The 27,571-nt window shown below is 39.6% G+C and overlaps 2 protein-coding genes across 3 annotated transcripts in view; both read left to right on the forward strand.

The window, feature by feature from the left end:
* Nucleotides 1-16,009, forward strand: part of TMEFF1 (transmembrane protein with EGF like and two follistatin like domains 1) — an 80,738-nt gene extending 64,729 nt beyond the window's left edge. For both annotated transcript variants that reach the window (XM_070595284.1, XM_070595285.1), the window contains exons 8-10: nt 3,065-3,188; nt 11,337-11,495; nt 14,889-16,009. In XM_070595284.1, coding sequence (XP_070451385.1) covers nt 3,065-3,188; nt 11,337-11,495; nt 14,889-14,973 — 368 coding nt within the window. In that variant the 3' untranslated portion in view covers nt 14,974-16,009. The remainder of the gene's footprint in view (nt 1-3,064; nt 3,189-11,336; nt 11,496-14,888) is intronic.
* Nucleotides 16,010-16,161: 152 nt separating this feature from the next.
* Nucleotides 16,162-26,791, forward strand: CAVIN4 (caveolae associated protein 4). Its single transcript, XM_008518013.2, has 2 exons — nt 16,162-16,911; nt 23,391-26,791. Exons 1-2 carry the CDS (start codon nt 16,504-16,506, stop codon nt 24,072-24,074), a joined length of 1,092 nt encoding a protein of 363 aa, XP_008516235.2. The 5' UTR covers nt 16,162-16,503; the 3' UTR covers nt 24,075-26,791.
* The last annotated feature ends 780 nt before the right edge of the window (nt 26,792-27,571 follow it).

A 27,571-nucleotide genomic window follows, 5' to 3' on the forward strand; every position in this document is an offset into this window, starting at 1 on the left:
TCTGTGTAGAGCTTGATACCATTCTTTCATTAATTCATTCAATAAACGCTATTGGTGTCATACTTTGTCTATTAATTTCTCAAAACTCTGTTCTTAATTTAGTTAACTTTTTCTTATTGCTGTCCTGTAACTGAATTCTCTGCTAGCTTTCAGCTCTGCATTATTCTGGAAATTTCCTGCTGTTTATAGGATTTTTCTCATGGTAGATTAGTATATTACTACCACCTCTCTAGACCTATACAGTCCTATTGTTACACACATTATAGGACTTTATTATTGTAGGTTGTCACATAACCTCAGTCTCTGTAGTCCCATTATTGTACTCTCATGGTGTATCACAGTATGAAAGTGTCATGTTTGGAGAGTTGTACGGTGATGAGTGCTGTGGGAGACAGTTGCATTCCTTAAGTCCCTTATGGCTTGATTGCGAACGTCAAGAAGCATTTTTAGTTTGAAACCATAGCAAGAAAAGTACTACATTCTAAATGTTAGAATTATAAAGAAATGAATAATACAAATGTCTAGATTCTCAAGGAGCTCACAGTCTCATTGTAGAGACTGATTTTAAAAACTCAAATAGTTATGACATTATCATGAGTATTGTAGTAGAGGAGTGGGTGCTAGGATTAGAGCAGCCCAAAGGAGGGTTGATTTCTTTTGCCGTGGCAAAATTATAGTTTGGGAGCTGGAGGACAGGTAAGCCCTTTGAGGATGGGATATGTCTTAATTATTTTTCTATCCCCAGCACCTAGCATATGGCATATGGAAGGTGATCAATAAATGATAAATGAATAAATCATCTACTTGCTGTCGAGTATGGTAGCTACTAGCCACATATGGCTGTCGAGTACTTGAAATGTGGCTAGTTGGAATTGAGGTGTGCTATGAGGGTGAAGCGCTCACTGGATTTTGAAGAATTATTTAAGAAAAAAGAGTGTAAAATATCACAGTTTTTTATATTGATGATATGTTGAAATGGTATTTGATATATTGGGTCAAATAAAATATATGATTAAAATTAGTTTCCCTATTTTTACTTTTATAAAAATATGGCTACTAGAAAAAAAAACTACGTGTGTGTCTTGTATTATACTTCTCTTGGACAGTGCTGCCCTCATTTTACTCCCTTAGCGAGAAGAAGTGATGTGACCAAGGCCACAAAATAGCAAAAATATCCTTAAAATGGAGGACTTACATGTTGGATTTCTTGCCTTCTTGTTCACTTCTCTTTCTAGGCATAAATTAGTACAACGTCAGTATATAAATTTTGAGGTCAAATGGCATCAGTTTGGTCCTTTAGAGATGACATGATCTCTCTGCTTTGGTTGTCCTATCATTGAGCTTAGTAATCACTAAAATTTTTTTGTTTTATATGTAAATATTGATCTCCAGAAAATCTGCGTTTTTAGTTCTCAGTATTTTCACACTTGATGCCTCTATTCCCACTTCTCTGTTGCTCTTCTCCTTCCCATATACGCATATATACTCACAGCTTCCTATTTTATTCCTTATTTCCATTAAAATTCTTCAAATTTATTGACACCTTTCTCTGTATTTTGTGGGGGATAAGCCTTTGCCATTACCTGATGTGCTATATAGATAGCTGGTTGTTTTAGTGTCTTTTACATACATTAATTTTCTTGCCTAATCCTCTCAAAACTGCATGAAGTGTAGGTCCTATTATGATCCTGATTTTACAATCATGAAATCTCAGGCTTAGAGAGGGTGGTGTGCTCATGGTCACACAGCTGAATAATGCACAGAATCTGCAAGCTGGAACTGTAAAAGAGAAAGGGCAGGAAGCCTTGGAATTTTTCCTACACACAGACAGGCCTTAGACATTGGGGAACTCTGGGTCCATAGAGCTGACGATTAATGTATTAGTGTATATGCCAGAAAAAAAGTACAAAAATCCATTCCAAAATGTCTGGGGATGTGAATGAGTATTGCATATGTAAGTATATGAGAGAGAGAGAGAGAGAAAGAAATAGGAATAGAGAGAGAATGAATGAATGAACATGGTTGATTTTGAAGACTGGGTCCCCATGTCTTCATCTTTCCTGCACTTTCCTCTCTTCCCATTTCTGACAGTGGAATTACTCACCACACTTCCCCTTTCTTCACTACAACTCAGGTCAGGTCAAAAGTCTGAACAGTTGTTCATCAACATGTTTATAAAGCTTCTCTTCGGATAGAGGGGTCTCCGGGGATTTTAAATTTCTTTTTTATTTGTTTTCTATGTTATTTGAATTTTTTTATAATAACGTATACTAAGAAAAACTATATAGAAAGAATAGCAAAGCTATTTTCATTTGGAAAAAATCAGTAGCTTTAATTCCAAAAATAAACATTTCACCCTAAAATTTCAGAATCCCCTCACTTGCTCTCTGCCATTCCAGTGTTCTTTGGCCTCAATTTTGTAGCCCTTAGGTGAATGATTAGAGTAAATTAGTTCTCCAAAAGTCAGTGCTATATATACCATCTCTCTGTCACAGAGGTGAGCTTTATTCTAGAAGTGACATTTATTTCTTTAGCAAAGATGTTTAATATTTTTGGGGAAGATTTCGTTTTTTTCCCCTGAGGAAGATTAGCCCTGAGCCAACATCTGTTGCCAATCTTCCTCTTTTCTTTGCTTGAGGAAGATTAGTCCTGAATTAACATCTGTGCCAATCTTCCTGTATTTTTTATGTGGGTTGCCACCACAGCATGGCTGATGAGTGGTGTAGGTCCACACCCGGGATCTGAACTCATGAACCTAGGCCACCAAAATAGAGTGCACCAAACTTAACCACTAGGCCATGGGGCCTGGCCCTTGGCAGATTGTTTTTAAACAACAGTAGCTTGTAGTAGTCACATCCTGCAAATATTTTCAAATGCTTTGAATCTAAACAGGCTGTTTGTGGCATAATGGGACCTTGGTTCTCTTCCAACTCCCCTCTGATAAATTGTCTTTCCAAATTACCCAGCAAGGGGTGAATTTATTTGTTGTCTCAGAACCTCTGAAAAGTCCATATTTTTCAATTTGCTTTTCACTATTTATTGAACTGCTTTATGTTCTTTTAAGATGCTAGTGATCAAAGAGAAGATGTTTATATTGGAAACCACATGCCTTGCCCTGAAAACCTCAATGGTTACTGCATCCATGGAAAATGTGAATTCATTTATTCCACTCAGAAGGCTTCTTGTAGGTAAGTCATTACCTCCAGATCAGAGGTGAGAAATTTTTTCCATCAGTGGTCACTGCTCTATAGAAGGAAATGAAATGTGGACTAAATATTATCAAAAAGTAACGTTTGTTTGTTGTAGAGATGTAAAAAAATAAATTAGCATAGTTTGGAAAAAAATTGGCAAGTAATTTGCAAAAAAAAACTGCAGATGTTGTATTTGGGTTTTGAGATTATGGGCTTAACATTTTTAGTGTTATGTATTTTTTAATATGAAAAATAAGTATACCATATTCCGACCCTATTTTGGTTTTTAGGCAATCTGTCACCAAGTGGTTGAAGGACTAAAGAATGTGTTAAGAACAGAGAACATGGAACTCAAAATATGTACTAAAATAGATTTCTAAAAATAAGGGGATGGGGATGTTAGAACCAGGTGTGATGTGAGAGATGGAAATGGAAAGGGTGTCAATCTTCCCTTTCTGATTCCAGAGAGGCTCTGTGACTTGCTCAGGATCAGGAGCAAGTTAGAAATAGAGCTGGGACAAGACTAGGTCTCAGGTTTCCTGATCCTCAGCCTGATGAGCTGAGTGCCTTTTGTGGTTCTGTGTCTGTCTACCACTAACCCTTCTTGTGCTGCTGCTGCTGGGACCTCACCCTCTGCCCCAGGTTGGTCTAGGTAGCCAGGTAATGTTTCCATAGACCAGGGGAGATTGCTCTCATTCTGCTTACTCCTGCTTCCCACAGTTGGCCAGAATCTTTTTTTTTTGTTTCTTAGTCAAAACACCAAGACATGGAGAAATATTATACTTTTCTTTTGTCCTGTCAACCCAGAAGCCAGTGAATCTTTCTCTTCAAGAAGTAAAAGAAAGCAGGTCTCCTGGTCCCTCTACTCCTTTAGCTCCCTTCTCCTGACTCTTTTTTCCTTCTCCTCCTGTTAAAAAACAAAACAAAATAAAACACTGTAAACTGTTAATAGTTAAATAATTCTTTGTTAAATTTAAGCTTTTGAATTTTTCCTGATTGAAAGTTTTCCTTGTTTTTGGAGGAGCTAACCACCCACCCCCGCCTTTTCCCAAACACTTAAAAACTACAGCTGTACAAAAGAGAACAGGCCAGTAAAATTAATCAACATGTAGCGTTTTATTAGGGCAGTTGTAAAACAAAAACATACAGTGGATTCCTCATTTGTGTCACAGTGGCATACATCTTGATAGAAGTTCAGATCGCGTTGTACTCTTAGGGTGGAGCATCTTTCAAGATACCTACAGGAAGGATGAGAGAGGATGATGTCCTGATAGTGAAGTGATGTCAGGCACTTTGTAGTATTTTATGAATTGACAGTAACAGGATTGGATGGTATGGTGGTTAAAGCCTTTGGAATCAGATACACCAGACTGGCCAATTATCAGTTATGCCCTTTGGCAGTCACTTAAAATTTCTAAACCTCACTTTTCTCATTTCTAAAATTATATTAATAAAAGTGCCTACCTCCAAGCGTTGTTAAAATTAGATGAGATAGTATAGGTAAAATGCTTAGCACGACACCTGGTACACAGTGTGTATTTAATAAATAGCAATTGCTAGTATTAGACTGTAAGTGCCATTAGGTCGGGGACTCTGTTTTGCCTACCACCGTCTTCCTAGTACCTTGCATAGGACCTAGCCCAGTAGCTACTCAGTAAATTGTGTTTTGAATGACATGATGATTATCAACTTTTCCCTCTTTTCCAGACCAGGGGTGTTTCTTAAATGCTAAAGAATCTCTTTTCTGTACACTGATAACTCCTAAAAAGCAGTTGATGTTTTTCTTGTGTCAGAGTACTTCAATGTCTACAAGAACCAGGCCATAACATCGCATGCACTTCCACTAGTAGCTGGGTGTAGTAGTTTGGGTGGCAGTAAACAGGCAGGGGTGAGGAACCTTTAGCCATAGTCCTATTATCAGGTTAGAATCTTCTCACATTGTCCCACAATTAATTTGTTTGTTTGTTTATTTATTTATTGCTTACTTTGTACCAAATTTTACCTGGCACTGGGGTCTTAAATTGAAATATTCCAGGGATCCATGGATCATGCCTTCAAAAAAACGTATAATCTGGTGGAAAAGACTGACACATAATAAGCAATTAAAATTTAATATGAAAAATGCTGTCACACATAGATGTACAGGAGATGATTAGGGACTTCAGACAAGGCACTTCAATGTTCATGGGGTGGCAGACATTGTGAGAGGAGGGGCAGGTCACAGGAACATTTCTGCCATCCCAGGAGCTTGTCCTTTATTTTAAAGGCAGCAAGAAACCACTTAAGAATTTAAGTGAGAAAGAGGTGATCAGATCTGAAAGCCACTCTGGTGCTGCTTTGTGGAAAATGGATTAGGAGACTGTATATTAGTAAGAAGTGAGAGCCTGAACTAAGTAAAGGAGTTGTAGTTGGACTGAGATAAGGAGACGAATTGCAGAGAAAGAAGCAGGTGGTTGAATCCATAGGTTTTAGTGACCGTCTGGGTACGAGGATAGGAATGTGGGAGTTGGTGGGAGGTAGTGGGAAGGAAGAGTGAGGAGAGTCTCCCAGGTTTCTGGCCAAGGCAGAATTGAGTGGGGAAGTACAGTTGGCAGAGGGAATAGGATTTAGGGGAAAATGATGTATTCAGGTTAATATTCTTGGTCTCAGGTGCTTGTGGGGTATCCAGTTATGGATGTCTTGTAGGCTACTGGATATATTTTGGTTTTAGAACTTAGGAGACATTTGGGAACCATTCCATTTCTAGCATATCCCTTCTAGTTCCTACCCAGAAGTCCTTCCATCCCCTTAGGCCTCAGTTTATTGATCCTATCACCTGAATGTCCTCTTTCCTCCTTACTCAGCTGAAATTCCATGGACGGTCACTGTAGTCCTCCCCTAGTTCATCATACTCACCTGACAACGCTATAACGCTGGTTCATTCCGACCCCCTGCCTATTGCATACCTACACGCATACAGCTGAACATGGCTGCTGTTGAAAGGCACACCACCCAGTTGACTTGTCTTGCTGACGTTTGTGCTCGACGTGGGCCCTTCACACTGCCAGGCAGTCATTCTGTAAGTGTAGTCCATTCATTCTCCTTCTCTCCCAGAGGACTGCTTCATACCTTCACCTCTCTCTTCAGACTGTCAGTACGTCCTCTCTCATCCTTCCTCTCTGCGGATGATCTTGTTTCCAAGTTCACTGAGAAAACTGAAGCAGTATGAAGGGAACTTCTACAGACTTTCACTATCTACCAGCAATTCTCTCTCTTTTTCTCCATGTCATATATCTTTGTATAAATATATTTTATATATATTCATAAATACATTTTTATTTCTTCTATCATGGGGAAAAAACCCTTGTTCTCACTTGCACCAGCTACCGTCCTTGGCAGGAGAACTTGAAAGAGTTGTCTATGGTTGGTCTCCACTCCCTCACTTCCCATTGCTCTTGAACCCACTCCAATAAGCTTTTGCCCCCAACGCTCCACTGAGACTGTTCTTGTTGCTAAATTCACTGGTCAATTCTTAGTCTTAAATTACTTTTGAATGATCAGTAGCATTTGACATAATTGATCAGTCCTTCTTGTGTGATACACATTCTTTACTTGGCTTTGGGATTACATGAGCTTTTGGTTTTCTCCCTCTTCCCTGACCATTCCTTTTGGTCTTCTTGGCTGCTTCCTCTTTTGCTCCCTGACCTCTCAATGTGGGCGTGCATCAGGGTCCAGTCCTGGTCTTCTTTCTTAGTGATTCCATCCAGTCTCAGGGCTTTACCTGACATATGCTGATGACTTTTAATTTACGTAAATCTCAGACCTCTCTCCTAAGCCTGGAACTCATAGATCCCTGTCCCTCCTTGACATTTTCACTTAGATTTCTGACACCTCAAGCTCGGTAGGACCTAAGCTGATCTCCTGATCTGCCTCCCCTCTCCTAAACCTGCTCCACCTGTAACCTTCTCTATCTCGGTTGATGTCAACTTCATCTTTTCATTTGCTCAGACAAAACACCTCTGATACATCTCTGACTCTTCTCTCTCTCAAACTCCACAGCCAGTCAGTTGGAAAATCCCGTTTGCTCTAGTTCAGAATATATCCAGAATTCGGTTACTTCTCACCCTTGCCACTGCTGTTCCTGGTGCAGGCCTCCATTTATTCTCCCTGGCATTAATGTGGTAACTTCCCTGATTGTGTCTTTCAGTCCATATTCAGCACAGCAGCCAGAGTGAGCCTTTTAAAATAAATGTCAGTTCATATCATTCCTCTGCTAAAACCGTTCCAGTGGCTCCTCCATCTCAGTGAGTGCAGAAGGCCCTACACCGTTTGCCCCCGTCACCTGTCTGTCTTGGTCCCCTGCTTCCCTTTCCGCTTTCCCACCTCCCTCCAGACACGCTTGCTGCTCCTTGGACACGCCGTGCACTCATGCTCGCACCTCACCATCTTTGCACCAACTCTTCCTTTGCCCGATATGCTCTCCCAGTTGTTCCAAATGGCAGAATCCTTCACCTCCTTCATGTCTTTACTCACATGTCTTTACTCCTTCACTTCTTAATGAAACCTACCCCGACTGCCTTACTTAAAATTGCAGTCCTCCCTTCCTGGCCCATACCTGGCACCCCCTTAATTCTGTTTCTTTTTGAGTAGTACCTGTCACCTTCTAACATAACCATTTTATTTACTTAGGTTTATTGTCCCTCCCTCCCCTGCTAGAGGGTAAACAGGCCAGGTATCTTTGTTTTGCTCACTGATGTATCCCAAATGCCACTACAGTACCCAGCACATGTCCGTAAACATGTCAGTAAATATGGGTGAGCAAATGAATCAGCGCATGAGGCCACAGGAGGGAATGAAATTACTATGGAGGGTGTGTGGGATGCAAGAATAGAGGGCAGAGGACCAGGTGCCTGGATCTGCCTTTAATCCATAACAGAAGAAGAAGTAATAACCTGAAAGTTAATACTCGAGATATTTGGAGAGTATGACCCAAAAGTCAGTTACAAAAATAATATCCAGGGAGGATTGCCTGAACCGTATATGGCCTACACATTCTTCTCGATATTCTGATTTTAATTTTTGGATTAAGCTTCACATTCAGAGGGCTACCTATCTAGGACATTTTTATAGCCCCCTTTAGAACTGTTTTTATTTTACTGAGCTTTGACTTTTGGCCATTAGCCTACTGTGAAAGATAGTATTTTAAAAATCTTACGAGACTTCATTATATCATTGAAGTTATTGCAGCTGTGCTGTTAAGAATGATGATCTCTAATGCCAGACAGTGCTCTCTTTACACGAGGACCAATGAGATAAAGTTCCTTGAATTTAGTAAAAATAGTAACTGGTTCTTTTGAACAACTGCTTTGATTTTATTTTATGGAGACTGTATTTTGTGTGAATGATCTTACCACTTTCTTTTCTTTCATTCTTTTTTACAATCCGATGGTTTTTAGTCTATTCACAGAGTTGTGCACTCACCACAGTCAACATTAGAATATTTTATCATCCAGAAGAAACTCCAGGCCCTTTAGCTATTAGTCTCATATCTCTCCTTCTTCCTAGGCCCTGGACAACCACTAATCTATTTTCTGCCTCTGTAGATTTACCTATTTTGGACATTTCATTTAAGTGGATTCATATAATATGTAGTCTTTTGTGTCTGGCTTCTTTAACTTAGCATAATACTTTTAAGGTGTATCCACGTGGTAGCACTTTGTATCAGTACTTTGTTCCTTTATATGGCTGAATAATATTCTGTTGAACGGACAGTACCACATTTTTTAATTCCACTTATCAGTTGATGTATATTTGAATTGTTTCCACTTTTTGGGTATTATGAATAATGCTTCCTTGAACAATTGTTTGTAAGTTTTTGTGTGCACGTGTGTTTTAATTTCATATGGGTAAATGCTTACGAGTGGAATTGCTGAGCCAAATGGTAACTCTGTGTTTAACTTTTTGGGGAACTGCCAGACTCTTTTCCAAAGTGGCTGCACCAGTTTTTATTCCCTGCTCTACTGTTGCCATCACTTGTTATTATCTGACTTTTTGATTCTGGCCATCCTCTTGGGTGTGAAGTGGTATTATTGTAGTTTGTGTTTTCCTGATGACTAATGATGTTGAGCGTCTTTTCATGTGTTATTGGCTATCAGTATATCTTAGTTAGAAAAATGTGTATTGAGATCTTTTTGCCCATTTTTGCATTTTTTTGCCTTTTGTTAATAAGTTGTAATAGTTCTTTATATGTTCCAGATACAAGTCTCTTATCAAATATATAATTTGTGGGCCAGCCCTGGTTGTCTAGTGGTTAAGTTTGGCACACTCTGCTTTGGTGTGGACCTACACCACTCATCTGTCAGTGGCCAGGATGTGGTAGTGGTGCACATACAAAAAAAAGAAGAAGATTGGCAGCAGATGTTAGCTCAGGGCAAATCTTCTCAGCCAAAAAAAAAAAAAGATACGTAATTTGGAAAAAGTTTCTCCCCTCCTGTAGGTTTGTCTTTTCCCTCCTTTGATAGTGTCCTTAAGTGCAAAAGATTTTAATTTTGTTTTAGTCCAGTCTGTCTCTTTTGTTGTTGTTCCTTGTGCTTTTGGTGTCATATCTAAGAAATCATTCCCTAATCTAAGGTCGTGAACATTTATTCCTTTTCCCCCCTAAGAGTTTTTTAATTTTAGCTCTTACATTTAGATCTATGATCCGTTTTGAGTTAGTTTTTGTGTATGTTGTGAGGAAGAGGTCCAGCTTCATTCTTTTGCCTGTGGATGTCCAGTTGTCCCAGCACCATTTGTTGAAGAGATTGCTCTTTTCCCACTGAGCACCCTTGTTGAAAATCAGTTGACCATAGGTGAATGGGTTTATATCTGGGCACTCAATTCTGTTCTATGAATTATATATCTACCTTACTACCTTTTTTTGTCTGCTAGGAAGCTTAGAGCCCAGTGTGAAACCTACTGGCGGGTGTCTCGGAACCTCAGGGATGGGATTCGTGGGCTCATATCACCCCTGGTGTCCCCTGTTTCATTCTTCCAAGTTTCTTTGTTGTTGGTATATGTGCTTTATTAAAGAATCTTTTTTTTATAATGAAGTGTGGGACATTAATAAATACACTTCAGATGTTTTATTAATCAGTTCCAACTGAAGGCTGGCTAATTTATACATTTCACTCTGTCAGCTAAAAAATGTGAATTTTCTGTTAAATATCTGAAATGTTTTCCCCTGTCAAATTATTATCATCAGCTGATGTTGTTGCCTTTTTATTTACTTCTAATTGGAATTAAATAATTTCTAAGATTAGCACCTACTTGACTGCTTGGCTTCATTTCTGTCATTAATAACTTATTTTCATTTCCCACTCGCATCTTAAAAGATCATATTATATATATGCACTGAAAAGTGTCTTGAAGATAGTTGGGTGCTATCATCAAAGAACTGTAAATGTTTATGCTTATTTATTCAATAATCCTATTTCCAAGTATCTAGCCTAAGGAATAGCACTAAATATAGAAAAGTGCACATTCACCAAAGTGTTTACCACACCTAATTTATAATTGTGAAAACTGGAAAATAGCTCATATGTCTTAGAACAAGGAATAGATTGCTATATTATAACCACTGAATGGAATATTAGATATCTGTTTTTTGTTGTTGTTTTTTTTGAGGAAGATTAGCCCTGAGCTAACATCTGCTGCCAATCCTCTTCTTTTTGCTGAGGAAGACTGGCCCTGAGCTAACATCTGTGCCCAGCTTCCTCTATTTTATATGTGGGACGCCTGCCACAGCATGACTTGACAAGCAGTACGTAGGTCTGTACCTGACATCTGAACTGGCGAACCCCAGGCTGCCAAGGCAGAATGTGTGATCTTAACCACTGCACCACTGGGCTGGCCCCTAGATATTTGTTTTTGAATAAAGGTAATAAAGACTATTTAGCAACTTTAAAATTAATGTGATATCATGGTAGGTGAAAGAAGCGCTGTGTAAAATAGGCATCAGAAAACATGTAAGGAAATAGACAAATGGCAGTTTTTTTGCCAATGGTGGGAGAGTGCCTGATTTTCTATTCTGATTTAAATTTATCATTCTTCTGTATCTTTTAATTTTAAAACCTGGAGTTATTGAGGTTTGTAATTCTCATAGTAGTCTTTTTTTTTTCCCCTTTTCAGATGCGAATCTGGTTACACTGGACAGCACTGTGAAAAGACAGACTTTAGTATTCTCTATGTAGTGCCAAGTAGGCAAAAGCTCACCCATGTTCTCATTGCAGCCATTATCGGAGCTGTGCAGATTGCCATCATAGTAGCAATTGTCATGTGCATAACAAGGTAGGTCATGACCTGAGAAATACCAACTTTAAATTAGAGGTGGGTAGCTGTTAAATTAGAAAGACCCTTGAAGCACACGCAAAATCATAGGGGCTTTAACTCCAACCAGTTTTTTAGGAAAAAGCCCTAGAATCAATTCACTGATGTTTCCATCGATCTGACCTCTCCCTGTCTTGCTTCTTTAGAATATGGGCAAGAACTCATTCCCAGGAATACAGGTATTTTTGGGCTACAGGCAGAGGGAGCATGAGAATATTCAATGACATAAAGGAATTTAGGGACTCAGAACTGTGTGTTCTAACACTGCATTCAGGGACAATAATGGTGGTAGCAGAACTTTTAGAATGGCCTGAACATGTACAGAAGACCTATGCAGAAATTTTTTAAGCCTGGCAGAACTAAAAGATGTTTCATGCCCTAAGAATATACTTTATCCATAGTAAATATAATAAGAAGGAATAGATCAGAGGTTACCGAAAACTGCTTTTCTTATTATATCATTGTGCTAATGTTATTTTGTTTTCTGGAATATGGTCATAAATACTAAGCTTTAAAATTCTCTATCATAACTAAAACCATTGGAGTTTATTGCAACTAAACTCCAAATTAAAGGACCTATTTGGAGTGCAGTTGGCATAAAATGGGTATTTTTCAAGCTGAGTAGAAGTTGGAATCTCACCTGTGAAAAATCAAAGCAAATCAAGTTCATATTGTGTGTATGCTTCCTGGTCTTGTGTATTTTCTTCTCGCTTCCCTCTTCCTACCTCCTTTAAGGTTTGGTTCAGAAGTCCCATAAGCATCATCCCTATGCTTTTCTGCATTATTCTGGGCAGAGGATTGGAGCATATCAAGTACAGATATTGGCAGGCCATAATGGATTTATGGCTCTTCTATCCAAGGTCTGGATAGAAGCCAGACTTTCAGTAGTCTCAGCCATCTGGAGCTGAAATGATAAATCTAGAAATGATAACAAAGGTTCTCTAACAGCTATTTTTCATAAAATTCAGATTCTAAAGTCAGTGGACTTTATTCCATAGAACAGATGATCTGCCCTTAGGCAGGACTGCTGAGTATAATATTGGGCAGTAGATTAAAGTAGAGACATAATGACATAAAAAATAATGACAGGAAAGAGAAGATAGAATAAAAACGTGCAACAGCAGGGTTGCCTCTGGCCATTTAATATAGGTGCGGAGCTTAAGTAATTTGCCTGTGGTCATCTACCCATGAGTGGAAGTGCCTCGATTTGGATTCAGTGCCGCTGGATTCCCAAACCAAGAGAAGAGTCCACGTTGAGTCATCTTGGGAAATATATTTGCCAAGTATGATCGTGGTGTGGGAGCAAGGTTCAGACTTGATTTTGTAGCTGTTGAGGGTTTTGAGCAGGAGAGGAACTTGGTATGAACCATTTTTCCAGAGCATTAATCTGAGTGTCACCTGCAAACTTCGTTGAAGGAATGAAAATGTGAGGTAGAAGGAGAGCATTTAGGGCATTAGTAGAGGAAAGCAGGAGTAGGGTAATAAATGATTTGGAAGGTGAAAGAAGTTAAGGTAAAGATAAGAGAAGATTTTGAGGCTTGGTGACAGTGTCACCCTTAAGAAGATCAAAGAATGTCAGAGTGAGTGGAAAGCAACTTTGATTTCAACCCCTTCATTCTAGAGAATTGAGGAAACTAAAGCCCCAGGATGAGAAATGCCTTGCCCAAGGTCGCACAGATGGTTAAACCCTTTATAAATCCTAATCCAGCCTCTTCTCCAGCTCTGTGCTTTTGTTCTCAGTGCGCTATAATCCTCAACTACTAAATTAAAATGACCTGGCAGGTAGTTTTCAAGTCTGTATCCTCTACTTTATACTCCACATGTGTTTTCTGCCTTCACAGACACTTAGACATCACTGTGTTTTTAACTGTGTTATAATGTCTTCACTGCCCACTGTCTCCATCACTGAAGGGTCATCTCACTGAATTTATCATCAGTCTCTCCTTGAGGCTTGTCTTTTTATTGTGAGATTTTCTCCCCTAGATAGATGTGTTGCGCTCTTGGATTTAGATATCATAATTATGTGCTTGGTCATCTCCGTTGAATTTTTAAGGAGTGTCTCTCCCACACAGTCTGTTATGGGACAGCTGTTCACTTGTCGTGGTGGCTGCTACGTGGGAGGAATCCTCTTTTAAAAGGATGTTTCTACTGACCTGCTTATCAACACTGTATAAGTAAAATTTTATTCTTTTATGCTTGGAATCTTTTATGTTTTTAGACTCAGAGAGTGACAGATTGGCAGGGACTTTGGACATCATCCTAGCCAAACACCCTTATTTTATAGTTGAAAAACACCATGGCCCCAGGAAGTCGGACCTTTTCCAAGGTCATCGTGCGTTAGTGACATGTTAAAGAGGATTTTTGCACTTCTCAACCAGTTTCCTTATTTATGAAATGGAGATAAAATTTGTGGAAAACAGTGTATAAAACGGAAGTGTTACCATCCAGGCTTTTAAGTCAAGGCAAAACAGTGCTCTTTGAGGTTGAATGAAAATATGGAACTTTAGAGTAGGAGTACTCATTGTTGCAAGACTTTCTTTTCACTAGATTATAAATTCCTTGCTGGCAGAGATTTTAGAAGTTAGTCCAACTCTTAATTTAATATTTTATATATAGGAAAAGGAGTTTGCACAGCCCAAACTCGGAATTTCCAGGATTCATCGCAGTCCCTTTATTCCGTGTTGCGTAGCACAGCGCCTTGTGCATAGTAAGAGCTCGTCCGTTTGCACTCCTGTGGGCAGGAAAGAGCAGTTACAGCACAGTGGTTCATACCACCATGCAGAAACATGCCCGGTAAAATGAGAGCAGAGTCAAGGAATGTCCCTTCTCCCTGGCATGGCTGTTCTTTCGTGGATTTTATGGTTTGCCCACGCAGGGTGTGGAGTGACTTATTTTGAGTCATTGTCTAAAATCACTAGGCATTTCCTGTGTATTCATATCTGAGGTTAACAGGCATGCATCTTCCTGATTCCTCCTTCATCGGAGCTTTCTTGTCATTTTGGGGGGTGTCAATAAGGATCCTTTCTCCTGTCACTGTGGCTGGGGAGTCACCAGGCCAGAGGAAGGCAGGCATTCCTCTCCAGGGGGATGCATATGCAGCAGTAGAGACCCCAGGAATGAGTTTTGCTGTGTTCGTACCTGCATCGTATATCTAATCCTCTCACCTCCCAGCTTTGTAGGGAAGAGAGCAGTCTGACTTGTTGGTCCTCACCTTGTGTTGCCTCAAGTAGCATCCTGTTCCCCCGTCATGTGATCGCATGCAGTGTGGCCTTATGAGTGAGATGTGTATTACTTTGGAAACATTTGAAATATTCTAAACAAAATGACATTTTTCTCTTTTTTTTAACTCAACAGAAAATGCCCTAAAAACAACAGAGGACGACGACAGAAGCAAAACCTAGGTCATTTTACTTCAGATACGTCATCCAGAATGGTTTAAGATGATAACTTTTATATGTACACTGACCATGTGATGTACATTTATTATGTCTTTTTTTAAAGAATGGAAATATTTATTTCAGAGGCCTTATTTTTGGACATTTTTAGTGTAGTACTGTTGGCTCGTATTTAGAATATTCAACTACAACAGTTTTGGACTGTTTAGTAGTCTTTGTTTTATGTTTTTAAATACAGAAATTGATTTCACAAATTTGTACCACATGGTAATTCTAAGACTTGTTCTTTACCCATGGAATGTAATATTTTTGCAAAGATGGACCACTTCACAAATGGTTATAAAGTCATACCCCCTTCTTCCACAATGACCACAGCAAATGACCAAGCATGAACTAAAGGTAAAGATGTTTACAGATTACTTTTCTTACAAAAAAAAAAAAATCTAGAAGACACTGTGTTTAAATAGACATTTAAATGTTTTTGAGATTTAGAAACTGATTTTTTAGACACTGCCTATCGCATGAACTATAAAGCTGTGTGTGTTAGATGTAAAATATAAGATGTATGGACTGGAATTTGGTTATTCCTCTCTTTGAAAAAATAATTCTGATAATTTGGGAAAGTATCTGGTAGCAATGATGGAGCCGATCACTGAAAGGTAGATTTAGGTATTGTGAGAATAGTCTGTTTAACAAACAGATTGGAATAAAGCCTACTCTCTCAGTTAAACTACTTTAATACACATTCATTTTTAAAGAAAATATTTGTTTTAACATAAATAAACAAATTGTATCAGTGTTTGTGAATAAAATGCAAAAATGATTGTTAATGATTGGTGCTCTTAAAGTGAGCTTAAAAATTATCTAAGAACTCTACCCAAATTTGTCCTGTAGTCATAGCTATGTTAATAGATTGTTGGTGTTTAAGGATCTGAAGTGTGAGTAGAATGTATTCAGCTGTTTTAACATGTTTAGATATTCAGAAGTATGCATGTAGAATTTAAGAATATGTTCAAAATTAAATATTAATTTTAATATTTGGTTTGGAAAAGCATGTTATAATATAATGTTTTCACTATATGGCCTCTGTTTTGGTGTGTTTATTTACTATATTCTTTGATATTGATATATCAGTACATTTAATATTTGAAATTAATAGAAAAAGCAGATTTCACTTCAAACGTCCCCTTCGCTTTTACAAATACTGCTGTAAATTATCTAAAGGCAAGAGCTTTACCCAACATTTGGAGTTTGCTTTTTTGGTCATTTGGCTTCTAGGCTTAATATTAGTAACATGGTGGCTTCAGTGAGCTTTTTTTTAAGAAGCTTTCCTCTGGTGTCCACACAGTCTTATTTGGGTCCCTTAGTCAGTCAGTAAGCATGCGTGGAACACTCCCCAGTGCTTTGCGAGGGCTCATGTTGCAGAGCAGTCACGTATGGGTATTTGTAGTTATAAATACTTGACCAGTCTCCAGGGGTGGGGTTTCCAACCCTTTAAACACCCCTGTTGACTGTTTTGCTCGAAGTGCCAGAATCGACTGTGGTAGGACATCTTTCACCGAGAAATAAATACAATGGAACATAATGGGTCTGCTTCAAATGCTGATAAAATCCACCAGAATCGCCTGTCGAGCGTTACAGAGGATGAAGACCAAGACGCCGCTTTTACCATTGTGACTGTGCTGGACAAAGTGGCAGCCATCGTGGACAGTGTGCAGGCAAGCCAGAAGAGGATAGAAGAGAGACACAGGGAGATGGAAAACGCCATAAAATCCGTCCAGATAGACCTACTGAAGCTTTCACAGTCACACAACAACACAGGCTATCTTATTAATAAGTTGTTTGAGAAAACCCGCAAAGTCAGTGCTCACATTAAAGACGTGAAGGCCCGGGTGGAGAGGCAACAAACTCATGTTAAAAAAGTTGAATCTAAGCAAGAGGAAATACTGAAGAAAAACAAATTCCGCGTGGTAATATTCCAGGTAAGCTTGCACTCGTGCTTAGCTCGATTACTGCAATCTCTCACATCCTTTAATGGCCAAGTCGTGTCAGAGGTTTCCAGTGTTGCATCATAACTATGGTATATATTCATGTGGTGGAGTTCAGTATCAGCAGAGATCTCAAGATCAAACCATTTATTTCTGTGTTAACTAATGTACTGTCATATCAGTCTTTTGAGCTGCTCAACCATTTTGTGTAATATGAACTGTGGATCATAGCTGAGGCTATTTCAGTCTTTGAAACTTAATATTGGTAAGGCTCTTTCGGCATGTTGGACATATTAGAATGATGCCCTCTCATAGACCTTGGAATGTTAGAACTCCAAGAGACCTAAGAAGCCTCTAGTTTAAAACACCTTTTTGTTGTGTGAAAAAAGAAACTGAGGACCAGTAGCCCCACAATGTGGTTTTCTTCCTTATTATGGAGAGCCAGGAAAGCCCTAAACAGTAAAATGTGAACTTTTCAGAATATAATCTGTCTATTGGAATATTTACGTAAGAGTCATAAATAAGAAAAATGCTATTTCTTAATGAATCAGGAAATTATTTTTTTATTATATTCATACAAATGTAGGAGTCATATAAGTGATTCCTTATATTTGATTACGTAGTCTTTTTACTTAGTGATTTAACATAATAGTTTTTGTGTGGCATTGTGTATTGAGCTAAGTTCCTATATTACTCTGAGCTTGATACTTGTGTTTTTTGAAATTGGAACATATCCATGGCAAATGCTTAGTATCTGTAATGTATTTTAAAGCTCTTCTAAATCAAAAGGATAAAGTTGAACTCTCCTCCCATGGTGGAAAAACAGGAAAGTCGTTATCAGAAGTTCACAAAAGACAAAATAAATGAGCAGAATTCCACTTTCACCTATTTAAATATTTACAGTTACTGAAACATAGAGTTCGAGGGTAGAAAAAAACAAGTACTTCAGTATTCTGCTGGTGGGTATATTAATTGGTGCAATTAATTTTCTGGAGGGCAGTTTTGTTAGTATGCATTTAAGAACCTTAATAATTCACAAACCTTTTGGCCCCAAAATTTCATGTCAGAGATTTGTTCTCAGTATAAAGTAAGTAATGTATGCAGGGATGTTCACTGGTGCATATATACAGTGTTATCACACTGTATTTTTAAAATGGATGAATGCCCATACGCATAGGGAAAAAACTCTAGAAGAATTAAAACAAAATAAGATAGGAACACAGTTGGATTATGCAGGCAGATATGTGTAAGATACTAAGGATGTGGGCCATAACTCCCCATGGCATTCTCTACACTTTAGTCAGTTCTCCATAGCCCTCTGGTGACTGATAAAGTTACACTGGGATGGCACAGTGGTATTTTGGATCTGTTTTTAAGAGCTTGTTGGTTATTTAGGAAGAAGAAGAGGAGAGAGAAGAGTTGCTTATTTTAAAAGTAGGCGGATTGCACTAGGCCATTTGAAATTGTGTATCATTTTCCTTTCCTTCCAGGTCACTGGAAGTCCTATTACAAACTTAAAAATATGAAAAAAAAAAAAAAATCACTCACGTTACTCTCAGAGGCCCGTCCCAGCATTAGTGTATGTAATGGGAATCTGATTTGGTGTTGGAGAATGTAGTATACATTTTTCAATTCACTTTCCAAGGGCATTAGCGGCAGTGAGCGTATCTCACCCTCCACTTGCTTGGGACATGCCAGGAAACAGTCTTGGTGTCCAGCATCCCTCCTGAGAACCTTGTGCAAGGAGTGGACCAGGGACCGTCAGGATTTACCAAGGCCAGCACAAAGAGGTTTCTGAAATTTCTAATTGGCTCTTGTTTGTCTATTGACATAATTCTTTTTTTTTTTAAAGTTAAGATGTTTCTGTATTCACCTGTTTATTCCCTGAAACTATGTTTTTTTCCTTTTCTTTGAGCCCCTATTCTTACTTGAACAAATAGAAGGTAGTATGAAAAAGCAACTGAAAGGCGCTAGTTTAGGTCAGATCTTTCTTTGTAAGAGAGAATGCTGTGAAGAGTCTGTGAATTTACGCTGTTCAGGATAAGCAGCAGTTTGTAAATAAGCCGTTGCTATCTTTTATAATAGAGCTTGTGGAGAAGGATAAAGGCAGGCACCAGTGGACATAGACCTCAGACCGAGGATTCATTAGATGTTAGGACACTATGCAATATTCACATGGTTATTCTCAGCAATGAAAATTAGTTCTTATAATTCATTCTTGGAGTTAATATGTATAAGTGGTTATATTGAGATTCTCCCTTCTACTAAAATTAACTTGAAACTGAGTAATTCAGCTTTAGTATACTTTCATTTCCATTTGGATTTTTCCTCAAATAGTTTTCCCTGGATATGTCTTTTGTGGCAGTGTTTATTAGTATTTTATCACCCACAGTTGTGTATGGCTGAGTTTTCACCTAATCCTGGACATGAGCGTTAAAAAAACTTATCTGCTATTTCTCATCCAGTTACAGATTTTTCTTTGAGCATACCTTTATCTTGATGACCTTCTCATCATGCAAGACAGGAGTCTTACCATATCTTCTAACAATTTTGCTTACTGACCACATGCCTGTGATTACATACATATATATATATGTATATACACATATATATGTATAATATTTATATAATAATATTCCCCTAGTTATATTACGCTGATGCTCAATCAAAGCCACATTGCTCTGACCCAAAGTACTCATTTTATTATAAAAATCATCTTTTTACCTGAACTTTTACATAAAAAGATACATGGTAATTGTATTTGGAAATCACCTATAATTCAATCCTATAATTATTATTACAGTGTATTTACCAGTAACTCATGGTATCTCTGACTCATAGGAGTTGCAATAAATAGATCCACTTAATGAGTACTTTCTCTGACTCTACCTCTGTTTTTTTTTGAAGCCTAATTTTGTATAATTTGTTAGGCGGTTGAGAATGGGTATGTGATTCCTGAGTTAAGCTATATCTGATTTCTTCACAGCAGGATTGTGAGGGGTTTTCCTCCCTATCAAACAGTAACTATTCTTTGGCTCCTTCCTTTTCTAATTATGCCTTCTCAGGCCGTACCAGCCCCCTCAAGTGTTGCTGAAGCTCCTCCCTGTAGCAGGTGTCAGGAAAGGAGAGGAATAACTTGGCTGCTTCTGATTCATCAGAGAGCTACGAGACACCCACCCTGCCTTTTTTTAGCTTCTAGCCTCTCCAATCCTGTAGCCAAAGAATTTAATTTTAAATAAGTATCCAAAGAAATAAGGTTCCAGGGATACCTTCTCGACTATCAGGCTGATAGGTTTTGAATATGTATAAATGTATTTCTTACATATTTATAAAATTTTTTTGACTGAACAGATTTAATCTGGATCTCAAGTAGGAGCACAGTTTCTTTTAGAAATTTTAACTTAGGGATTCAGTTAAAAAATCTCATGATCTTTAAAGTGTTGCCTGTTTAGTTTTAGAAATAATCCCTAAATAGTGAGTTGGGTTCCTCTAGCAGCTGTGTTTCTGGGTGGGTTCTCAAGGTCACCAGGGTCTGCCGTGTTCCCAAATCCAATTCGCATCCTCATCCTTTGATACATTTGACATAGTTGGTCCTCTCTCTCTTCCTGAAGCTTTTTTCCCCCTTGGCTCCTGGGTGTGCTACTCTCTCTTGGATTTTCTCCTGCCTCACTGGCTGATAAATCTCCTTTTTGGTTCTTTTTCATCTCGTCCGTCGTATCCAGAGGTCCAAAATCCATATCTTTTCATAACACTAAAATCCAAACATTTCTAAAAATAATTTTTTTTCATAACTTATTTGGCAGCAAGACTTAGCTTGACCTGAACCCATTTGATGGCAAAGCCTCACCTGAAATAGCATGAGGCTGTTTATACTCTTTATCCCACCATACAGTGAATATTCATATTTTTGCTGCAAAAATGTTTCTTCCCAAGATCTCACTGGGAATGTTATGTAATATATTATATTTCCCCCAAATATGAAATATTCTGATTTCTGAAACACACCATGGCGCCAAGGGGTTTTGAATAACGGAGTGTAGACTCATTCGCTCAGTTTCTTGGTGATCTCTTTCATCTGGTCTCATGATTTTTAATTTCATCATTATGTTAATGATTCCTAAATGTATATCTCTAGTCCAGACCTCTCTTCTGAATTCCAGACTTATATGCTCAGTTGCCTGCTCACCATCTCTGCTTCCTTGGATTTCCATTGGGCATCTCAAAGTCATCCTGTTCAGATCCCATCCTTTCCCTCCAGGCGCGTCCTCCTGCGATCTTCCCTGTATCAGTTGATGGCAGGTCTCTCCTTCAGTTGCTTAGGCCATGTACTTGAGACTGGTCCTGGATACTCTCTCACACTCCATGTCTACATCTAGCAGCTAATCCTGTTGGCTCCTACCCTCAGAGTGGATTGGGAATCGGACCACTTCTCACCACCACCTCTGCCAACACCCTCATCCATTTCTCACCTGACTGATCTCAGTGGTCTCCATCTGTTCTGCCTGCTTCTTATCTTGCCCCCATAGTCTATTTTCAGCAGAGTGATCCTTTTACAGTATGGGTCAAATCATGTCACTACTCCCCTCAAAACTTTCTTAAAGGCTTCCTCTCACACTCTGAATGAGAGCCACTATACTTATTATTGGAGACAGAGCCTTATGTGGTCTGGCCTTCCTGCTGCCTCTCCTCTCTTCTCTCCTCTTCCTCTTGCCCCTTGATCACTCTGCTCCAGCCACAATGTCCTCCTCGCTGTTTCTCCTTTCCTCCCAAATATATGCATTACCTTCAGGTCTGGGCTATGATGTCACCTTATTAGTGAGGCCTTTCCAAGCATCCTCCCCAGTCACCATATTCCCCCTTTCCCTGCTTTATTTTTCACCTTAGCACTTATCACCATCCAATATACTATATATTTAACTTGTTTGTTTCTCTCTCTCCAAGAGCATAAGCTCTTTTACTCTGTTTTCTTCTCAGGAGGTTCTCAGTTCCTAGAACATGGACTGGTGCATGTAGATGCTTAGTAGCTATTTGTTGATAAAGGCATGAGCCTCTTACTTGATCCAGTAGTCATGTACCCGCTGTGTACAAGGCACTCTGATAGATGCTGCGCACAAAACATAAATAAGCTAGGGGGCTGGCCCCGTGGCTGAGTGGTTGAGTTCGCGCGCTCCGCTGCAGGCGGCCCAGTGTTTCGTTGGTTCGAATCCTGGGCGCGGACATGGCGCTGCTCATCAGGCCACGCTGGGGCAGCGTCCCACATGCCGCAGCTGGAGGGACCCACAACGGAGAATATACAACTGTGTACCGGGGGGCTTTGGGGAGAAAAAGGAAAAATAAAATCTTTAAAAAAATAAATAAATAAATAAATAAGCCACATCTCTGCTTTCATGGAACCTACCGTTCAGTGAAGGCCACAGGGAGACATTTATAAATAAGTAGAGCTCCATTTCAGTTCAAACTGTGATAAATGCTATAAATAGAGGTCTGTTGTTTTGGTGTATCTTGGAGACAGAATTAACCTCTTGGGGAAGGTGGGGACATTTGAATCCATTCTTGAAGGAAGATTTTGTTCACAAAGCTGAAAAGAGGTGAAGGGGCATTGAAGGTATGAAGAACCACATGACACAAAGATGTGGAAGGATGAAAACATTATGTGTTTGAGGAATGGAAAGAGTGATTGTGTGTTGCTGGCCTGGAGGAGTGGGAAAATAGGCTTAGCTCAAACCGAAGAGCCTTCTAATCATACTAAAGAATTTGAACTCTATCCTCTGATTGTTGATTAGCTCCCAAAAGTTTTAAAGTAGAGAAAGGATCAGAGCTATGCTTCAGAAATATTTCTCAGGAAAGACTCAGGTGATGTTTTGGAGGTGGAGGCATTGCACAAGGTCAGGCCTCCGATGACAAGCACCTGGATTAAGACATTGGTAGAAGCAAGGAGGAAAGAGGAGGGAACTGAGGAGTCTGTTAAACAGTATTATCAACAATGCTTGGTGACCAGTTGGATATGGGATGAGAGGGAGAGAAAATATTGGGGACCCTGATTCTGAGGTTTCTAACTGGGTGGCACCTGGATGGGTATTGCTGCTGAGAGGGACAGGAAAAGAAGGAGCTGTGGAGAGGATGATGGATGGGCCTTGAGTTTTGGACATGTTAAGTTTGAGATGCCTCTGTTACATCTAGGTGAAGTCTGTCTATTATTTAAAAATGTGTCTTCATCTTAGGAGAAGGGAGGGGGTGAAGAGAAAATATTCGTGAGTTTGTTACAATTGGATCTGAAGGTATAGGAGTGAATGCGGTTGCACAGGTGAGCTTCAGAGATGAAGAAGAAAAAAGGGCCACAGATAGAGAAACCCAGAGAAATACCCCCATTTAAGGAGCGGGGAGAGGATGAGCAGCCTTTGGAGGAGGTTCAGAAGGTGTGGCCAGAAGGCCAGAGGACTGATCTCTCACATGCTCCCTTTTCTCTCCTTCAGGAGAAGCTTCGGTGCCCGACATCCCTGTCTATTGTTAAAGACAGAACCCTGACTGAGGATCAAGAGGTGGAGGACGATGTCTTTGATCCCCCGATAGAGCTGTCTTCCGATGAAGAATATTATATTGAAGAGAGCAGATCTGCCAGGCTTAGAAAGTCAGGCAAGGAGCGCATTGATAATATCAAAAAGGCATTTTCCAAAGAAAACATGCAGAAGACACGGCAGAATCTGGACAAAAAAGTGAACAGAATTAGAACGAGAATAGTGACCCCAGAGAGGAGGGAGAGGCTGAGGCAGTCAGGCGAGAGGCTGAGGCAGTCAGGAGAGAGGCTGAAACAGTCAGGGGAAAGATTCAAGAAATCTATTTCGAATGCAGCTCCCTCGAGGGAAGCTTTTAAGATGCGGAGCCTGCGGAAAGCTAAAGACCGAACTGTGGCTGAAGGCACCGAAGAGGTCAGGGAGATGGGCGTGGACATCATTGCCAGGAGCGAGGCTCTGGGCCCCATCAGTGAGCTCTACAGTGAGGAGCTCAGTGAAACAGACCGCGAGGAGGCCAGGGCCGGGGGTCCCCCCCGTGAAGGAGGGGAGATCCCGACCCCTGAGCCTTTAAAGGTCACATTTAAACCCCAAGTGAAAGTAGAGGATGATGAATCTCTTTTGCTAGATTTAAAGCAGTCATCATAAAGAGGAATTAAGTATATTTTAAGTATAAATCTCCTTAACCACACAGTTCTGGTTTAAATAGTATAGTCATTTATGTTTATAGGCCATCCAGGAAAACACAAATGGTGTAACTATTTCATTTCTTATGTTTAAAATCTTAAAGATAATACAGATATAATATACATTTCCTTGTAACTTCCTTGGGAATTCTTTTTTCTGCCCCTGGCTTCTAAGATCCTAGCAGCGTTCTCTCTGTCGCTCTCATGGCAGCTGTGAATTTTTTAAGTTCCTTTCTCTTGCCCACCAGGAAAAGTCTCCTGGCAGGGCTCAATTAGGTATTTGGTCTAAAACAAATTGAGGGCAAATTTGTGGCTGTCATTTGCAAGTGAACTCTCAGTTTTGGTCTAGATTAATGTGGTGGCCAGCCTCCCAGGGGAATAGCTCATTGTGGATAATATCCTTATGTTCAAATCAGTGGATTTGTTAGTAATTAGCAATCACTCCCCTCTGTGATACTTTTGCATTAAAAAACTGAAGTTCTGGACTTGAGCATTTGGTTCTGGCATCACAGATTTACTTATATGGAGCCACTTGGCAAGCTGTCTGCTAATCAGCTCATCCGTAAAAGGAAGAGCGTTTGCCCATCCTGCCCACTCAGAGTGTTGTGAAGATTGAGGGAAGCATCGAACATTCTGGGGAAACTCAAATCATATCTAGGGAAAACAAGCCCCCTTGATTCCTTAAGACCAGGATCGAAATAACTGCACCTTCTGACGAAGCCCTGAGTGCCAAGCGGTGAGGACCTCGGCGGGACAGAAACTAAAATTGGTCTTCAGAAGCCTCTTCACAGAATCAGGAGTGAAAAATAAATGTTTGGGTGACCTCTTTTTTGTCAAAGACCAAGACCAGATCTTGGGTTTGAGTTGGGTCCTAAAATGTTTGCCGGAAAATCCATTTCTAACTTTCCTTGTCTTAGATCTACGGTGGGCTGGAGCAACGTGTGTTTGAGCAGCATGAAGTGTAAAACTGTGGCTGTGTCTTCAAGAGGCCTTTCTAAAGTCAGCCCCGGTGCACTGGGTTTGGAAATGACCTCAGATATTTCTGTTTTCCTCTCAGGGAGCGTCTTTCCGAAACAGTGTTCATAGGAGTTCATCGTAGCTGCTTTCAGAAGCAGCCAGGATTCAGTTATATGTTCGCTTTAGCTCTAGCCAATCCAGAAGTAGATATTATTGCTAAAGAAAGAGAGAAATGGTCATACTGGCTCTGCACTTCGGGCATGTTTAAATCTTCTGATTTTGTGATAGGGGAGAAATGAGGAATTGTTGAAGTGGAAGAGTCTGGACAGCAGTCAGCTTTCAGATCAGTTTTGGATGCTCATGTAGTAGTTAATTGTGTTAAATACACACACAGACACACTCTCACACACACAAGTCAACTTTAAAATATTTGACTTGGTTACCCAGATATCTGGATTTGGGAATTTGATTCAGCATTATTTCCTCTTCATCTGCATGAATACATAAAATCATAAATTGCTCATCTCATTATCTTTTTATATTGAAAATTAAACTGTATACAACATTGAACAATACTTAAAAATAATTTAAAAAATGTTATTACAGTTTATAAAGAGCTTGGATGCCTAATCACATAGTTCCTTAAAGCCATAATAGATTTGAATTTAAAAAAGACATTATTATAAAGTTTGATGTCAGTGTCCTATTTGTAAGTATCTTATTACTAATAATGAGTGCAGACACCATGGCGTGAATTTGATACAGTAACCCTTCTTATAATGGATGTGTTTCTAGGGTAAGAAGAATGTAAAGAAGTTATAAGCTTTTTCTTTTTCTCTAGACCTATGTAGAGTAAATATCAATTGGGCTAAAATATTTTTCTGCGAGACTGTCAAGGAATTTTCGTAATGACTGTCTGCTTACTGACCCTTTATATGACCAGACTTGACATGTTACAGAACATTTCCCATATAGATCTACCTGAATTTTGATGAGGAAGGCCTGATAACTTTCTCAGCTCTTCATTGTGGTAGACTGTGCAACCCCAGAAACACTAAAACAAGTTTGTGTCCTTCGAAGTTTACTGTTAGCTTGTACTGCTTTCTTGGTACTAGGATTTTTCTCTCTATGTTGCTTCTGTCTCTTGACATTTCTCCCATATTTAGGAGATTCCTGCATTCTGCATTCATAATTTTTTCTTCTTTCAACCTGTTTTCTTGATGAAGACTGTCTTATTTGTGATGGGCTGCAAAATCACACATGCCCACTTAATGCAAGGATTATCTTAGTCAATGTTCCTTATTTTAAAAGCTTCAGACAACACAGAACAGATTTCCTGCTGTTTTACACTTCTGTGTTTTTGGAATTATACATGTTAAATGAGTTCTTCAAATCAAACCATCAGCAGGATTTATCCCCTTTTCTTTTGATGAGGCAGAGCAGTGCAATGTCTGTGGACACTGAGGGCTTGGAGCCCCTCGTGCTCTTCTACAGGATGGACGGAGTAGAGCAGGGAGAGCAGCTCTGCCTCCTGCACGTGGTGACCCAGGGTTTCCTTTGAGAGTTGGTAATGGCCTGGTTCTGGCTCGTAGGTTAGAGAAACAGGCCAAATGTGAACTAGTGGTAACAGGCGCGTGAAAATTCAGCTCGCTGAGATTGTATTTGTGATGTGTGTGATCTCCCTGGAACAAGTGTTTACAAATTAAAAATACTAAACCAAAATACAGTATTTTCATTCTGCCCTCATTCTTTGCCTTCCATGCACATTTAAGGGTTTGGTTTAGAGCAGGGCCTGAAGGTTGTCGTGATTCTATCAGCTGAAAGCGTGGGTCAGGTTACGTAAAACGCTGTTCATTGTGCAGTTCCGTCACATGAAATTCTGGGGCCTTTATTCCTTCTAAGACATGTTTTCTATAGCTTTTTTTTATTGAAACCTGCTAAAAAAATTACAGATTAAGATCTCAAAATAAATTGCTCTGGCATATTTGAGTCCAGACTAGGGAGAATGACCACTGTGGTCTCGTCCTCGATTCTATTTGAATTTGGGGCATGCTGGTACTTGGTCTGTAGTGCAGGAAAAATGAAGAGGCCTCGGTGCTGAATTGTGTGTGTTGTTCTTGTGACCACCTCTGAGTTATGTGAGGTCTCAGGATTTATAGCTGGCCGTACCAGGTCAGAATCCCTCAGGGCATTTCATAAGTGGATAGGAGATCTGGGGTAACTGCTTCTTTCCTGGGAGTCTCTCACGTCATCCCAGGATCCCTGAGAGGGTAGCATGGAGTGGCAGAATATCCTCAGGCTTTGGTTGTACCTTGGGATCTTTCTGAAATCAGCTGTGCCCGTCAAGGACACTCCCAGACTGGCCTGCCACTTGATGCCTTTGCTCATGTCGTTTTTGTCTGCCTTGAATACCACCTTTCCCTTTCATTCTGGGAGGTGACTTTTAAGTTCAGTGATAATGTCAATTTACTCGTTTTAGCTCTCCGTGGTCACCTTCCACCC

The sequence above is a fragment of the Equus przewalskii genome, chromosome 26 (genome assembly GCF_037783145.1).
Source record: "Equus przewalskii isolate Varuska chromosome 26, EquPr2, whole genome shotgun sequence".
NCBI classification, from domain to species: Eukaryota; Metazoa; Chordata; class Mammalia; order Perissodactyla; family Equidae; genus Equus; species Equus przewalskii.